At 42.2% G+C, this 13,850-nt stretch overlaps 1 protein-coding gene across 3 annotated transcripts in view; it reads right to left on the bottom strand.

Annotated features, from left to right (window-relative positions):
• The window catches only part of AGO2 (argonaute RISC catalytic component 2), a 32,786-nt gene that overhangs the window by 6,208 nt on the left and 12,728 nt on the right, over positions 1-13,850 (bottom strand). For 2 of the 3 annotated variants that reach the window (XM_035125349.2, XM_035125351.2), the window contains exons 4-17: positions 13,374-13,558; positions 11,775-11,911; positions 11,515-11,649; positions 10,641-10,728; positions 9,892-10,039; positions 8,893-9,012; positions 7,866-7,988; positions 7,078-7,211; positions 5,623-5,807; positions 4,163-4,322; positions 3,022-3,112; positions 1,801-1,995; positions 394-528; positions 60-161 (exon numbers count right to left, since the gene is read on the bottom strand). In XM_035125349.2, the coding sequence (XP_034981240.1) occupies positions 60-161; positions 394-528; positions 1,801-1,995; positions 3,022-3,112; positions 4,163-4,322; positions 5,623-5,807; positions 7,078-7,211; positions 7,866-7,988; positions 8,893-9,012; positions 9,892-10,039; positions 10,641-10,728; positions 11,515-11,649; positions 11,775-11,911; positions 13,374-13,558 (1,938 nt within the window). The remainder of the gene's footprint in view (positions 1-59; positions 162-393; positions 529-1,800; positions 1,996-3,021; positions 3,113-4,162; positions 4,323-5,622; positions 5,808-7,077; positions 7,212-7,865; positions 7,989-8,892; positions 9,013-9,891; positions 10,040-10,640; positions 10,729-11,514; positions 11,650-11,774; positions 11,912-13,373; positions 13,559-13,850) is intronic. The other variant, XM_035125350.2, reaches the window with a different exon arrangement.

Raw genomic sequence — 13,850 nt, 5'->3', positions numbered from 1 at the left:
AGACAGAATAGTCATAACACGGTTGGTCTACAGAATGAGATGACACATTAAGAATATACCTGAATACCAGCATGACTACACAGATAGAAGTCAAACTCTGAAGGGTGGGTGATTTTTGTGTCCACTGTTGTACCTGCTGGAATGTTTCCACTTTTCCCAACCTGTGCAAACAAAAATAATGAGACTTAAGCTCATGTTTCTTCTCGTCTGTACTATGAAGCTGCAATATAAGAGCAAGCAAATGTGCATTTGATTAAAAGGTTGTTTAGATGCTACAGTATAAATGGTTGATGACAGTTTCTGTTTTACAATAGGTTTCTGCTGGATGGGGCTGGGCTACTTATTTCAACACTGTTGAAGCCCTGCAGGCTTGTGCAGTGATGTGATACCCACCCTTTCATTTTTGTCTGTACAGAATAGTCTGGTGTGATGCCTTTTCTGCACAACAATGAATGTAATTCCAGGCTGGTAGTCTTTTTCTAGCTTAATACATGCTTCTCTGATAGCCAGCAATTCATGATGGAGGACCTACAGGAAAAAGAGATGGGGTGCAGGAAATGTAACATTCTGAAATGCCACAAACACATAGGCACTAGTAGGAAAATGCATTTTTTAAAATCTGACTGTTTACATTTTCAGAGCTTGCTTCAGGTATTTCCCCTGCGGCAGAACAGGTGATCTTAAGACCTATCCTACATTCTTCACTTAATGAGATTAAACGAGATTGTTGAGAACTTGGAGGAAGATCAACATTATAATAAAAACCCGTATAGGTCCAGGCATGCTGCTGCGTTTGTCAAACACCACATTTTCCAGTGCTGTTAATCAGCCTCATATAGACTTTTAAATCTAAGGTTCACTGAAATGAAAGGTTTATGGATAGAGAGCAAGGGCCATGCGCCTTGCCTGCACCCTTCTCATGTGCAAATTCCCCCAGCCCCTTTCTGTCCAATTGCAGCATTACACAAGCGTTAGGGCTACCCTCCCAAACAAATTTTGAGAACCCAGCTTTAAAAAAGCTTTTATATGCATATACAAACCCCAGAGAGATACCATCATAGCTGCAACAAGAATACAGTAGGCCCACATTTACGAAGGGGTAAAATTCTGGGGATTGTGCCTAAAGCCAAAACAGGCAAACCCCATTGGATTCAATGGTGGGTAGGAATGCCAAAGTCATTTTTCCTGGAACCCCACACCTTCTCAACCCCTTCTTCTTTTCTTATTTTAAAAAATTGCCACACACGTAAAGCTGAATGAACACAAGTTGTGGGTTTTACGTAATCAAATAGCTCTGTTAAGGACTGATTCTACTATTTTGTCCCGGGGCACTCAATGATCAAGATTCCTTGGCTTAGTGGTCAGCCATTATCTGTGGTCTGCACCAAGCCCCACCCCACCCCACTGCCCTCTCCCTTGAGTCCCTGGCTCTTGCCAGAGAGGAGAAGAAACAAGCAGTGAGAGACTTGTGTTGTCTTCTGCAGAATAAAGGGAGGGGGCTCTTCTATCTGCCACTTCTTCCCTTCTTCAAAGCACAACATGATACCACCATTTTAGATGGAGTGTTGGACAACAACCTTGGACCTGCCACACTTGCTCAGCCTAATCTACCTCACAAAGTAATTGTGAGGGGAAGGAGCTACCCCCAAAGTCCTTCAAAGAAGGGTGGAAACACAAATGTAAGCAATAACCATGCATCAATAAAAGCCTTCCTTGCAAACCTTCCTAAAACAATGCTATACAAAGAACACAGCAAAATGTAAAACTCAAAAGAGTATGTGGGGGGAGGTGGAAGATAACCTGTTGGAATTGCCCCTCAGAAACACCATCTCTGTAGAAAATAATCCGAGTTGGTTTGAATCGGGTTGATTTGTAGAACTGAATGAGCAGCTCCCTGACCATGGCAGCCAAGTCTTGGATGATCTCTTGGCGGTGCTGCTGGACTCTCACAGTGGCACAGTATCGATTAGGGTGGGCATCCATACTACCTACAACCTGTTAGAGCACAAGAGTTGTTTTAATGATCTGGTTCATCTAAGAATATGGGGTAGAAACAGGAGTTACATCATATCCCTTTTCCAAGCAAGTCTTCCAAGATCTTTAATTGTTCTAAAGGTGGCATTTTACTGAAGTAAACTTCCAACCAGTTGTCACCCTCTCCTTACAAGGAGGGAGGCAGTTTTTTTCCCAGCAGCACGGTTCCCCCCTTTCAAAAAACAACAACATGCAGATGAAACAGAGGCTCTGCAACTAACCAGAAGCTTAACAGTGTCAACAGGGAAGACAGGATAGTCGTGTATAAAATTTGTGTTGTATGGAGAAAGCAGATCTCCTCTCTTTCTCCCTTTCAAAAAAAATACCTAAATTCAGGGACTTAGGCAACTGTAATACCACCATGACGCATTGAATGCAGAGAAACCTATCTGAGTGATATGATATTTAAGCGGTCTTCGTGAAGTAGGTACATGTACCAGCCCAACGAGTCTGTCACATCCTTAACTCGGCTACGAGGGTCGGCCACTAATTCACATGCAGGTTTAAGGAACCCACTGTGACCAAGAAAAGGATGTGATATTGAACCTCAAGGCACTATTGTCTCACCTTGCATCTTCACCTGAATCATTTGCATGGGGCAAGAAAAAAAGACACATTTGTGAGTCCTGCTTGGGCTCCCTTTCAGTGAAGGAACAATGAACCAGGAGCAGACCAAGCATTGACTACTGCTGTCATTATTCTTCATTTATCACTACCTGGCTTGCAAACAGAAACCCCATCTAAATATGATTAAGCTAGCAGAAGGGAACAGCCCCGGAGTCTACAGCCACTCACTACAAATGCATACTCCGGGATGAAACCTTCAAAGAACCTGCCCCCGACCGGACAGAGAAGATAGCACCACAATGTTTTGGTCCACGAGGAGCAGAAAGGAACTGCTCCCTTGCTAATGCAACTACTGAAAAACACTGTATGTATTGGGAGGGGGGAGATATGTTTGATGTGACCAATACACCGTTTACTCACAGCAGCAATGGATGGTTTTTTCCCATCTCCAGCTGGTGGATGAGTGACATCTGCACCCAGGAAAATTACAGGTTGCTGAAATACTGGAGGCCTAGATAATGGAAAAAAAATAATGATACTGAAAAGCTACATAATAAGTTAACAGTCAGATGGTAAGGCCACCTTTTCTTGTTCCACTGTGGCATTACCAAACAGGCAGAATGGGAAATGGCTTTGCGCCGAGCTTCTAAAGGCACTCCAAAGTGGCAAGAATCTGTACTGCTTCCAAGTGCCTCTGGAATTCAGCATGATGTCAGGGGCAAGACCTGCCCTCTCCTCAATTTGGGGTGGGGCAACTACTGAGGCCAACCAAAATTTGTAGACTCATGCCAATAATACATGTGGATGCAATGTACACCCTTTACACACACCCAACATTGATTGACCTGTTATTCAATGGCTGCTCCCCATTTTAAACTTGGCAAAGGAGAAAAGATTGCTTATCTTTACGAAAGGGGCTTATACTTTGGTTCACAAATGCATGTTTGTTTTAATTAGTGGAAAACAACCATACACAAACTTTAAAATGGCATTTCCCATTTAGTCACTCTTTGGGGCATTACCAGATACATGTGCTTAATATAGTCAGGACTTGTTTTTGCAGCCTCTAAAGATATATGCCCACTTGATTTTTTTGATTTTTTTACTCCCCACCCCCCACTATTTCAGCTTGAGACGCACCCAACCCTAGCATGTTTATCAGTAATGCAACTCTTAGCAATCCCTCAAGCACAATGCAACAAGATGCAAATTTCTTTCAAGTCTAAACTGTGTATTATTTTTCATTTGTTTTATCCTGGCCATCAGGATTCAATGAACAAGGCAACTTTCATTTTGCTCTCTCTCACTCTCGCTCTCTCTTCCAGCTACAGAACTAATCAAGCATTATGTGTATCAGATTCCAGGTTTTTAGTCTCACTATAATATGTTAATTAAAATCTAGCCATGGAAATAAACATTTTTTAAAGCAGTCCAACAGGGCAAAAAAAAACCTATGCTGCACTGAATATAGCTATTTCTCAGAAAATTAGGATGCAATGGATGTGCACATTTATAAACTGTCTACTTTGACTCAACTGTTTACAAACAGGAAACCCCTTACCTTCCCTGAGGCAGTAAAATGTTATTTACTCCTCCCAGTTTGACATTGATCTTTAAGCACAGATTGGAAAGTGTCTGTGGCGTCGTTCTCTGCACATTTTTCATCTGCACACATTGTGTGGCCATGCCGAGCACAGTATCACCAACACGCTTCACCTCAGCTGCCAAGTGAAAGAGAGATCCAATCAAATTACTCTGATACAGGAGATCATCAGACTACCTCTCGATATGAAAAGAACCATACATTAAAATCAGGAAGACCAGAGTGTTTTCTACAGATGTCCCTGTCTGATGCAAGTTTTTTTTTGGGGGGGGGGCGCTTCTCAGTAATGATGGTGCTCCGATTCTGGATGCTCTCCCCAAAGAGGCTCACCTAGAGCATACGATCATTATATTTCAACACCAGGTAAAGACATCTTTATTTTCCCTATCTTATTACTTTACAGATGCCTCTTTGTCTGTTATTTCACCAGTTTTGCTGCATTTTTCTCTTTTTTTGCAAGCGAACCTGGGATGGTATGAAAACACTTATAGTAAACAAACAAGCCTTGTGTATAACCGTAAAATGCACCATGTTATCAACTTTCTGTGGAAATGGGGCATATATAAAATAACATATATCGGTCTATGAAATGGGATGTGAATAAAATAATGCTGAAGGTTTCATTTCAAAGAATTATTGTATACTAATGAGCATGTATGCCTATTGCTGTTATTCACCTTTCAAAATAATGATTAGGCAGGTCTCTGACCATGTTTATAGAATGGCCTTCTGAACACAGAACACAGAACACAGAACACACACACACACACACACACACACACACACACACACTTATTTGTATGCTGCCTTTCCAGCTCAAGGAGGCTTACAACATGAAAAAACTACATACTTACAAAGATAACAAAAATTTGTCAAGCAAACGCATCAAAAAGCACCCAACCAAATTGAACTATTTCCACATGACTTAATCATAAGATGATCTAAACAAAAGCAACAAAAACGCATCAAAAACCCCTAAACAATTCCTCAGTTACAGAGTCTGTTTAGCAGCCTCAGTTATTGAATGACGCTGGAGTCAGCCAGGGCCCCACCTTCCCTGGCCAGGTGTGAAAAGGCCTGAAAGACAGGGAGCAGCTCTTCCAGGACTCACAGCCAAGATAAACACAAAGCTTTCTTCCCCTGACGCTTATCATACTGCTTCAGAAAAAAGTGCAAAGCCAAACAGTCAATATCGCACTGCACACCAGAGAGCTAGATCAGGCAATTCCTCTGAGAACAGTATGCTGCTGCATTAAAGGAAATCTGTACAGAAACATATAGAACACTATGAAATGCCAAGGCAATAAAAGGGAGAAGAACAACAGTTAAAGGTTTTCAGAAAAACTACTAAGGGTTAGAGTGTACCCACACTGCATAAATTTAAATAGGTAAGTCAAATGTAACCCCTATATACTGACCATAAACTGGAGTTTTTCCTGGCAGAATGACTACTACGAGCTGCAATCCGGCATAAGTGTTTTTTAGATGTCGGAACATTGGTTCCACGCTATCTGCTCCCTGGGCATATTTACAGAAACAGGGCTGACCCTGGATGGGCATTCCTGCATCTCTTGATATCTTCCTCAGTTGTTCTGTGAAAGACCTAAGAATAAAAATGAATCAAGGCACACATTTAAAGGAATGGAACCAGCACTTTACACTCATTAAAACCAATATAACCTCGTTGGCTTGAGTGACACTTGAGTGTCTGCAATTTCCATATTTCTGATTATAGAACTCTTCTATTTCCATCCACACTCAGGCCTATATACTGCTGCCAAGCAAATTCATGCCAATTCCTTTCCCTCACAAAACAGTTACACTCCTACATGCAAGCAGCTGCACATATACTCCAAGGAAATAAGCAGTGTCTATATTCCCAAATATGAACGCACACTTCAGGTTCCAGGGATTGAAACTCTCGTGACAGTTTATTATCAGTAGTAAATTTGGAATGGTTTAAAAATAAAACTAGTATTTATTTACCAAAGTACATGGAACCTTACAGTTTCAGAAGCAGGGGACAAATCCATGTCTAAACACTTTAAGGCTGCAATTCTATGCATAAATGCTTGGAAGTAATAGCCCTGAAGTCAGTAGAAGTCCTTTCCAAATTATGGTGCCTAGGTGCGGTCTTTACATTTTTGTAGTTCCCATTTCACACTAGCCAAAGGCAACCGTCTAGCCTTAAAAGTATGCAACATTTCTCATTAATTATGCTCACTCATTATGCTAGAGATCTGGGGTGGGGAACTTGTGCTAGTCCAGCAACATCTGCAGAGCAACTCCCAGCATCCCTGACCGCTGCCGATGCTGGCTGAGGTCAATGGGAGGCAAACAACATCTATACCAACCCCTGGTATAGATAAGGCATAACACAAATAGTGCTTATTCACATTCAAGACATTAAAAAATCACTAGTTACTAATAATTCTAGATTCAGGTAGGTAGCCGTGTTGGTCTGACACAGTCGAAAAATAAATAAAATAATAATAAATTGTCCAGCACGTTAGAGACTAACTAAGTTTGTTCTGGGTATAAGCTTTCGTGTGCATGCACACTTCTTCAGATTCATACGTATCTGAAGAAGTGTGCATTCACACGAAAGCTTATACCCAGAACAAACTTAGTTGGTCTCTAAGGTGCTACTGGACGTTTTTTTAGTTGCCAATAAGTAAAGGAATATTTATTTGTAAGAGATATCTGCTCCCCAGTACTTCAATTGTATTAGTTGTATTTCTCACATTTCTGAAGGAGTGCATAGTTCTGCCATTATGTTTAGAAAACTAATGACATGCTTAATACTTTCAGAAGCTATGAGAACACATTCAAAATCACTACCTGAGCACAACTTCGATCCCTAACAAACTTACTTAAGGTGGACTTCAGTGCACTGGCGCTGTGGAGCAAAGCAAGCAATTGCCCAGACCTTGATTTCAATTCCAGTGTGAAACTGTTTGTTCCTCATATCCCAAACCCCTTGAACTGGTGTAGCTATTGCTTTGTTCTAGAAAGGGAGAGAAAACATAGTAGTGAGTGGTTTACTGCATGAAATAACTCTGTGCTGCAATGGCTTTAAATACCTCAGTATCAAAATAGCAAGCCTCTACATTCTGAGGAGACCATTAAAAAATAAAGTCTTCCAAAGTACACCAAGGCACCTTGATCAGTCTCCCCCTTGGCCAGGAGTAAATGCATCCCAGACCCAGAATAAACCATGACTTCCGATCTCTGTATCCTTTTCCCTGGACACAACAAACTACATGTACAATCATGCACGAGCTATATATCAGTGGAGGGTAACAGCATGTATTGACAATACATATTTTTCTTTGCCAAATGCTAAAGGGCACCATTTGAGACTGCAAGATCGTCAACAAAATCACTGGAACAACATCACTGAAAAGTATGTGCAAAAGATTCCCCACACTGAAACCTCTCCACTGGGAAGTAATAGGGGGGCAAGAGAGTACCCCATCCTCCTGTAGATACTCAAACAGAGTATTCACACAGCAGCATCTGAAAGCCACACACAGTAAAATCTGAAACTGTCGCAAAGTACAGCACTGACCATTATTCAATGTCCTTACATACAAACGGGGGCGGGGGGGGCGGAGAGAGTGTGATCACTGCAGATCCCATAGGATCTGGGTTTACATACCCTGCCTCCATAGAGAATTGAAGGAGGCTGTAGGACCCGCCCAGTCACATCCGTCATTTCATCTTTCACCATTATTCCAAATTCACGAACAAAAGGGTCAGTATTAAAACTTGCACTTCTCATCTAGAAACGAAAGATAAACCAATGATGAGACAAATCCTTCATTACAATACAATTCAAAACATCAAATTTGTCCGGATATGGCTCAGAAAACAGAGTGAGAATGAGCAGTTTCTGAGAACTGAGACTTTTTTGTCACTTATTGTTCCCTGGCTTTCAGCCCCTGTTACACGGCTCCACTTTGCTACCATATTCCTCTCTGTTTGCTAAAAAGTTATCAAGCTCTTTGACAGTCCAAACCTGGGAGGCAGTGTTATGTTTAGTAAATGCATCAGACATAGTTAATTTATGATCAGAATCTGTGCTTCCTTTTTGCACACCATTATACTATTTTTTATTATTATTAGCCAGGCCTCCCCAGCCACTCTGGGTGGCTTCCAACAGGATATTAAAACCACAATGAAACATCAAGCATTAAAAACTTCCCTAAACAGGGCTGTTTTAGAAGATGTCTTCTAAAAGTCAGATACAGTAGTTGTTTATTTCCTTAACATCTGGTGGGAGGGCGTTCCAGAGGGCGGGTGCTACTACCGAGAAGGCCCTCTGCCTGGTTCCCTGTAACTTGGCTTCTCATAGTGAGGGAACCCCCAGAAGGCCCTCGGCACTGGATCTCAGTGTCTGGGCAGAACGGTGGGGGTGGAGACACTCCTTCAGGTATATTGGGCTGAGGCCGTTTAAGGCTTTAAAGGTCAGCACCAACCATAGCTGCCAAGTTATCCCTTTTTTTAAGGGATTTTCCCTTATGCTGAATAGGCTTCCTCGTGAGAAAAGGGAAAACTTGGCAGCTATGGCACCAACACTTTGAATTGTGCTCGGAAACGTACTGGGAGCCAATGTAGGTCTTCCAGGACCGGTGTTATATGGTCAAGCTGTACCCCAATTCCAGGGACAGAGGAAGAGGACTCACCAGTTTACTAATCTCTTCTTGACGGTCAGGTGCTGATCTAGCAGTTGCTCTTATCATAGTGGAAGTTTGATTGTCTGTCAGCTTCTTTATACACCTCTGTCCTGCCACTATGTTGCATACCTGTACAAAGACCAAACACAAATTAGTTTTAAAAAAATATCCAGGGGAATAGACATACTACTCTGTAAAATAGCAAAGAATCTTGTGGAACCTTAAAACTAACAAGTTGGACAGAGATATGAGGATGTTAGAAACTGTTATTACTTTGGGATTCGAGTGATATCCCATCGAAGGAACTGGTCAAATTCAAACCTACTACTGGTAATCTTTGGCAGTACCAAGAAGCATTTGATTGGGCCTCAGATAAATCAGATCTAAACAAACAACCCCAAAACATACATTGTGCCTTCATGCGAAGCAATCCCCAACTAGCATAACAGAGTCCCATTATCTTCTAGGTGTTTATAAACATGCACCACACCAGGTCATTTGAGGGAGTGAGAGGCTACTGCACACCCAATACCCCCATCGAGCCTACCCCTTCACTTGGCCAATGCCATAAGATCAGAGCTTGTCTGGATAAAGGAAGCAACTTTCCACTGAATAGGCTCTATAAGCACTTCTGGCATTGGTTTTATCCCCCCCCCAATATGAAGGGAAATGGCAGCCAATAGGAAACAGCTTTTCTACTCCAGCTGGCCATTGAAGAACTTTTAACTAAGAACTTGTATGCGAGCTTAGATATTTCTTTCTTCCTCCTAATTCTGTGTGTGTGTGTGTGTGTGTGTGTGTGTGTGTGTGTGTGTGTGTGTGTGTGATGCCTTTTTCCACTGTAAGCCTGATCTGAAAGTCTTTGGCTAAAGAGCAAGGTTAGCATACTTTAAATAAATAAAAACATATCAACTTTTCAACTAAACCACTTCCAACAAGGGGGGGGGGGGAACCCTGTTAGAAATATGGAGCAAGGCCGACCTCCTACACAGAAAAGCAATGACTTGCCTCTAGAGGGAGATAGGTGTGTTTCTGCTCCTGTCCAACTTGTAAACATGGAAGATGAGGGTATCGTAAAACCAGCTTGTGCCTATCTTTAAAATATTGAGCTACAGTGCATTCAACGGTCTGTCCACTCTCTTGCTGAAGCGGGAATCTACGGAAAGTCAAATGTGAGGAGGGAAATGCAAGTTAGTGATTTCACAAACTGTTCCACAATGCAGCTTTACAGGGGCTCACATCAGCCTCCAGACACACTATACAGTGGAACCTCGGGTTGCAGACGTAATCCGTGACGGAGGCACGTCCGCAACCCACAGCGTCTGTACCCTGCAGTGCTGCGTCTACACACGCACGTGACGCAATTTAGAGCTTCTGTGCATGCGTGAGCGGCAAAACCCGGAAGTAACCCTTTCCGGTACTTCCAGGTTTCCCACGGTCCGTAACCTGAAAACGCATGATCTGAAGCGTCTGTAACCCGAGGTACTACGGTATAGTCATAATACTTAAATGCTTTGCCTTTTCCAGCTCCCAGAGACTAAGTGCCTCAAGGAAGCTGCTTTTTCTGGTATTAGAAGAGGCTATATTTAACAAGGGATGTCACCAACTCAAAGTTAACTTCTTCAAGTTCTTGATCTTGTCATATATCCATGGAAGGTTCATAGTCAATGAGCATGAAAGAAGGTGCTGCATCAAATAAGTACAGAGGAAGTAACAACTCTTGAGTAATTGCAAAGAAATCAAAAAGCAAATATTACGTTTGGTGACTTGCTGGTCGTCTGGTAACATTGCATACTCGGTATTTTCTCTTCATTTGCCCGCAGTGAGTGATTTCTACCTTCAGACCTAATGATTTAGGAGCATAAGAACTCAGTTTTGTTTCCTAGAAAATTTACTAGTACATATTCGAAAATTAATTGAGGAAATGGTGCCATTTGAAACATCTTTTTTTTAAAAAAAAATCCCAAAGCCTGCATTTCAGGAGACTTTATTAAATAAATATTAACTATGTTTTAACAATATGATTACCTTATTTCCAAATGACTTGGGTTAATGTAAGCTGAACAAAATTTAATCACTAAGAAACTTGAGTGTGATGGGCTGCCAGGGCTCACTGATCCTTTACTAGAGCCTGGCACTTTAAGTAGGCGCCAATTCACACCACCAGGCACCAACCAAGCAATGACCACATTTGGACATTGCCTGGAGACACCACCTGGGGCACTCTCCTTTTGCTGCCTGCCAGCAGAGGAGGAGCCCAGCTGTTGTGCCTTGAGAATGTTTCAAAACAAAGCCATCTACACATGCTTAAGCAGGAGTGAAAACTGAATATGCTTTTATACAACTGGGTCATAACATTCATACATGCAGAAGCCCAGGGGAATTACAAATCTTGGGGGAAATCAAGTCCATTTAAAATATGCATCAATCAAAACCAGTTTTGTCGACAGAAAGAATGTTGATCTCCTTAGAGCCCTAGTTTAAATTCCTTCCAATCTGATTGACCAATTCATTAACAATCAACCACATTCTACTGCACGATTGGAGACAATTTACTATAAAGTAGCCTTCTGAAACTCTCAATATTTGTTCCACAGAGACAATCATGTTTGTTTCCTTAAACTTTATTACCTTTAATTTCTTTGGTAAACTTAACCCTTTGGGAATCTGTCAGAGGTTTCTGTTGTTCTTCAATACTTTTGAAATCCAAAACTTCACATACGAACTCAATTACAGGTTGTGCCTTGTAAAATGCTGTTGCAGATACTAAAAATCAAAAGGGAAATTACAGGAAATGAATGACACAAATTTTACAGATCTAAGAAACCTGACTAAAAAGCACTTTCAGGCAATGTAAACAAATGCAAATGGAGAAGTGACACAAAGCATACCATCAATGTTAAGCATCATTTTCCACAGTGAAGGCCTGACTGACTGATGGAATCCAAACCAAACTTCTCTGCCGCCACCCAAGGGATTAGAGCACCCTTCTGATGCAGTAAAAAAGGACCGTCCCACAGGAGTGTACCTACAAGAGAAAGTGAATATATTATTCAGTGGGGGGGGTAGAGGGAGGGGGGATCTGTATTATTTCAAACACATCCCTGGTCCAACTACACTAGGGTGAAACTAGGGTTTAGCGTGTAGTGCACATTGGGCCACTGAACAATATTATTGGTAAACTAGTCATGAAGCCCGTTAAATTAACGGGTGCTAGAACAGACCTGTTGCTCTAGGAACCTCGGGGACATGCACAGAGCTGACATTGCTCGCCCGCCACCACTTGTAACGGCCGCTGCCGCTTAGAAGTCCACGCAAGAAGTAAACGGCCTCGCGAGTGCACCTGCATGGAGACAGAGCGCGCTCGCGAGCACGGGGCTATCTCGTGCATCCTCTGGATTCTCTCGCGAGAGCTGCTCCGAACGCTGAGAGGCTGAGCTCCCTTACGCGCCGGCCAACGCGCTCCGTCTCTGCGCTCCAAGTCCCAACGGCTGTCCGTGGGGCATATGTGCAGTAGCGCAATCCCACAGACACAGGGACTGGATGCAGAGACACTTGAACTTTATTATATAGGATAATATTGTTCAATGGCCCTATGTGCACAGCATGTTAAACCATGGTTTAAAAACTATCTATGGTTTATAGTGAATGAGCAGCATGCTGTCACCTGCTGCTCAAAAGCTTATGCGGGGCTCCTCCCCCAGTCACACCACAAACCAAATAAGCTTTCAATGTCATCCAAGCATGGGTTCATGATTTGTCCCTTCAGCCCCCACCCTGTGCTGTGAACAGTAAGCCAATAACAAACCTTAGTTCCCACTTGTGTGTTTGGAGAGAAACAAGTCATAAGACTATGTTCAGACAGCATGAAAACGCAGACACTGGCTTGTTTCATCTGAGCCACAGTAGCAGGAGAGGGCGAGGAGCATCGCAGAAGCTTTTAAACAGCCTGCCCTAGCACACCACTAATGCTGCTCACTCACATTAATCCAGTTTGGTGTCTAATATGATATGCAAACTACGCCAGTATCTGGCAAGGTCCATGGGATCTCATTAGAATCCCTGTAACCATCTTTGGAACACAGATTTATTTTTATGCAACAATAAAAAGCATTATGGTTGAAAGAAGAAAGGCATGGATAAATAGGAGAAAGGAAGGGTGAAGCAAAAACAGAAAAAGGACCGTCCCACAGAAAAAGAGAGGAGGGGTAAACAGTCCTAAATCCCTGAATCTTTTGTCCTCATTTCAACATCTGCCTTCAAAAGTTCCATTTCAGTCCAGTTGATGAGCAGCTTCCAATTTGCAGGAGTTTTGCATGCACACCTGCCTCTTCCATTCACACAAATAGTAAAGTGTGTGTGCACACACACACAGTGCACTAGAGCTCACATCAAGACGTTGTTGATGTAGATGCAAAATTCCCGAGTGTAATTTTGTTTAGCTCCAGCACTAAAACTTCCCTAAAGACCTATATTAACATTTCCCTTACCTCATGGAAGGCAAGTGCCTCATTACTACATCCAGTGCCTGAATTGTTTCAAAAGGAACGCTTGGAAGACGACCAGAGAGAGCATCGTGTAAAGCCTGCAGACTCACACCTGACATCCACTTTATTGCCACTTTAAATATTCTGTCCTTCCCTTCTCCCGGCAATGTGACCTCCAACTCCACCTGCAACATTTGGAAACCACAACAAGATGATTCTTTCTGTTTAAGCACACACTTTATCAGAACAGTCAAAGGGAAGCAAACTCTTCTGTATAGTGAATGCTCATTGACGACAACACAAAAAACCCTGCAATTAAAAATTTACTTAGATGTCTACTCCACACGATTCAAGTGCAATAATACATTTAAATAACAAAATAAAAACAGAGCAGCAGGGGGAGTAATGTAAGCCAAGAAAAAAATACATCACTGAAAATCCTCAGCAAATTAAAAGGTTTTCCGAGTGCCAGGGAAAGAC

This window comes from Zootoca vivipara, chromosome 8, assembly GCF_963506605.1.
Source record: "Zootoca vivipara chromosome 8, rZooViv1.1, whole genome shotgun sequence".
Classification (NCBI taxonomy): domain Eukaryota; kingdom Metazoa; phylum Chordata; class Lepidosauria; order Squamata; family Lacertidae; genus Zootoca; species Zootoca vivipara.
The sequence above is the reverse complement of the archived record's forward strand: the minus strand, read 5'-3'. Positions and strand labels throughout refer to the sequence as shown.